Here is a 3,474-nt window from a genome sequence, read left to right as displayed (position 1 = left end):
TGGAATATGGGACTCTTACACCACACAGGAGAGGGATTGAGGACCCCTGTGCCACCCAGGGGTGTGCTCAGCGATCCCACTCATGTCACCCTGTGCCTATCAGGGATGTGCCTGGGGACTGCTGTGCCACCCAGGGACATGACTGGTCCCTCAGTGCCCATGTGCCCCCAGTGTCCCATGTGCCCCCAGTGTCCCCTGTCCCCCCAGTGCCCCTCACTCACTCACTGCGGGGCTGGGGGGGCTCGGGGCTTATCAGTGCCCGGTACCGGACCATCTCCACCTTCAGCCCCCTGGCTCTGGCCACCTCCTGCACAGCCTGGTCGAGCCCATCCTGCATCCCTGGGACACCCTGTCAGCCAGACAGGGGACCCAGATGGAAGGTCGAGGGGCCCAGTGTCCTCCCAGTGCCATCCTTACCCATAATCTGGAATGCTCTTTCCCGGGTCACGGCCTCAGTGCCCTCCAGCAGTGCCTGCAGGGCTCCCTTGTCCCGGTAGAACATGGACAGCTGGTTGGTGTAGTGGTCCCTGGGGTCCCTGTGGTCCTGGGAGGGACATGGAGCTGAGGGTGGCACCCCAATTCCCAGGCCCTGGGGTCAGGGGCACCCCCTCGGGCAGCACCTCTGGGCGCAGGCGGGTCAGGACAATGCTGAAATTGGGCCAGGAGTCCACCAGCACCTCGTGGGAGACCGGGTTCCCCCTGGCCACTGTCATCACAGTCCCCAGGACCTGCACAACAAGGTCATTGTCACCCATAGGACAGGGCAGAGGGGACCGGGGGGTGCCCAAAGTCCCTGCGGCCCCCACACCAGCAGGGGAGAGGGACCAGTAGAGACCCCGGGGTCTCTGTCGGCAGCAGGGCAGGGGAGAGGGGACAGAGGGGTCCTTGTCACCACCAGGGTACGTGGGGAGGCAGAAGAGTCCCAGGGCCCTCATACTGGCAAGGCAGGGGAGAGGGGACAGGGGACAGGAGGGTCCAAGGAATCAGCAGCGCTGACAGGACAAGGCTGAGGGGACAAAGGAGACCCCAGGGTCCTCACCACCGGCAGAGAGGGAGGGAGGGAGGGACAGAGGGCTCCCCAGGGACTCTGTCACCAGCAGGACAGGGCAGAGGGGACGCTGGCAGGGTCACTGTCACCGGCAGGGTGGTGGGCAGGCTCTTCCTCAGGGTCTCCTCCAGGAGCTGCAGCTGGGCTGGGCACCTCAGGATCAGCATGGCTTTGTGACCGTGGGGTGACACCGACGATCCGTGGGGAGCTGGTGGCACCGGGGCAATGTCCCAGAGCGTCCCAGCCGGGCACCCGTCCTCAGGTGGCCACAGGGCTGGCCCAGTGCCCAGTGTATGGACCCTGCCCGCTGCCCCTCAAGGCAGGGGGCACTCGCTGGCCCATGTCAGCTGTGGTAACCATTGTCACCAAGTGCCACACAGTCTCCAGACTCCCACTCCACGGCCCCTCGGAACCCACAGACTCAGGACTGTTGCAGGGTGAGTGCTGGAGGAGATGGGGACCGTGGGGAAAGTGATGGGGACAGGGACAGGGACAGGGACCATGCCTGGTGGCCCTGTCCCCCTGTTACTGAGGGTGTCTCAGCAGGACAATGAAGATCCTGACATGCTCTGCCCATCTGCAGCACCTGGAGGGGATCCTGAGGAAGAGCCTGCCCATCGCCCTGCCGGTGATGGGGACCCCACTGTCACCCCTGCCCTGTGCCACCATGGGGACCCCAATGCCACCCCCACCCTGCCAGTCACAGGCACCCCGCTGTCACCCCTGCCCTGTGCCATGATAGGGACACTAGTGTCACTCATCTGTTGCTGTGATGGGGACCCCAATATTCCCCTCGCTGTGAGGGGGACCCCAATACCACCCCTGCTGGTGATGGGGACCCCCGTGTCATTGGGACCCTTTTTGCTGCCCTGTTCCCCACACCTGCCCCCCTCCCCTCAGCTCTGACCCCACATCTGCCCCCATATCTACCCCCATCCCTGACCCCCATCTGTCCCCTCCTTGTCCCTCATTGCTGACCCCCTTTTCCCTCCAGGTCTTCGGCGCAGTGCTGAACATCAACCGGGGCAACCCTGGCCAGTTCGAGGTGCTGGTGGACAAGTGGCCCGAATTCGGCGCCGTGCTGGCCCGGCCCAGCGGAGAGGTGGCCAGTGGGGACATGGAGCACTGCAGGAGGGGGGTGACACGGCACCCTGGCACGTGCCAGGCGTGCTCAGAGCACCCATGGATGCCCCCAGGTGCCGGCCAACGACGGCTACTGGAACACACAGGCGGCGTTCTACTGGGACCTGGGGGCGTACCGGGCGCTGCTGGAGACCCCCGGCTGCCTGCGCTGGGACGCCGCCTTCACCCTCATTGGTGGCCTGGGGACATCCTGGGGACATCCTGGGGAGGGACTGGGCAGCACCGGGAGCGTGGGACACTGGGGAGAGCTGTTGGAGGCAGGGAGGAGCTGGGAGGTACTGGTGGAGGGAACTGGGGGTGCTGGGGGACGCTGGGGATGGGTGTTTGGGTGCTGGGGAGCACTGGGGGCCTGATTCGGTGTGCTGGGGTGGGGTTTGGTGGGTGATACCAGTGGGAAGTGTTGGGGTGGGATTTGGGGGTGCTGGGAAGCAGCAGGGAATTGCACTGCTGGGTACCCTGGAAGCAGGGTCCTGTGGGGGGTACTGGGGTTGGATTTGGGGATGCTGGGACACTGGGAAGCATTGCAGCTGGGTTTGTGGGACACTGGGAGTAACAGGGTTGGACTTGGGGATGCTGGGGGCACTGGGAAGCATTGCAGCTGGATTTGTGGGTTCTTGGGGACACTGGGGGTACTGGGGCTGGACTTGGGGATGATGGGACACTGGGAAGCATTGCAGCTGGATTTGTGGGTCCTTGGGGACACTGGGAGTACTGGGGCTGGACTTGGGGATGATTGGAATAGGATTGGGGTACTGGGCACACTGGAAGCAGGGATTTGGGTGCTGGGAATAGAGGCTGGGGTTGCAGGTAGGCCCCAGGGACTTTGAGGAGGACACTGGGGTCATACAGGGGGGCTGGGGACAGGGATGGTGGGGTACAGGGGGAACAGACCCCCCTGAACACCCCCATCCCCAGGGCTGCAGGATGGGCTGGCCACAGTGTCCCAGGACCTGGCAGGGAAGAAGGGAGTGGAGCTGGACATTGTCGAGTACTACTCCTACTGGCACCCTGACCCCAGCACCATGCCGGAGCCCCGGTGAGAGCCCCCCACCCTCGTCCCCACACGGGGACACCCCCGAGCACCCCACTGACCCCTGCCTCACCCAGCCTGGCCCCTGGGGTGCGCGTGGGCTCCCTGAGCCCCTCGAACGTGGACCTGCTCAACGAGACGTGGCCATACGGGGGCAACGCCCGCAGCCGGCGCTTCCTGGCTGAGATTTTGGGGCGCTTCCCGCAAGTGTGCCTGCAGGACGGCAGCGGGCAGCCCCTCGCCCGGGGGCCGG

The 3,474-nt window shown here is 65.2% G+C and overlaps 1 protein-coding gene across 1 annotated transcript in view; it reads left to right on the top strand.

The window, feature by feature from the left end:
- The first annotated feature begins 1,598 nt into the window (after positions 1 to 1,598).
- The window catches only part of LOC102033645 (glycine N-acyltransferase-like protein 3), a 2,308-nt gene continuing 432 nt past the window's right edge, over positions 1,599 to 3,474 (top strand). The window contains exons 1-5 of the mRNA XM_005431107.1: positions 1,599 to 1,676; positions 2,043 to 2,150; positions 2,245 to 2,365; positions 3,107 to 3,227; positions 3,299 to 3,461. Coding sequence (XP_005431164.1) covers positions 1,599 to 1,676; positions 2,043 to 2,150; positions 2,245 to 2,365; positions 3,107 to 3,227; positions 3,299 to 3,461 — 591 coding nt within the window. The remainder of the gene's footprint in view (positions 1,677 to 2,042; positions 2,151 to 2,244; positions 2,366 to 3,106; positions 3,228 to 3,298; positions 3,462 to 3,474) is intronic.

The sequence above is a fragment of the Geospiza fortis genome, unplaced genomic scaffold, assembly GCF_000277835.1.
Source record: "Geospiza fortis unplaced genomic scaffold, GeoFor_1.0 scaffold578, whole genome shotgun sequence".
NCBI lineage: Eukaryota > Metazoa > Chordata > Aves > Passeriformes > Thraupidae > Geospiza > Geospiza fortis.
This window is presented reverse-complemented; position numbering and strand designations above follow the sequence as displayed.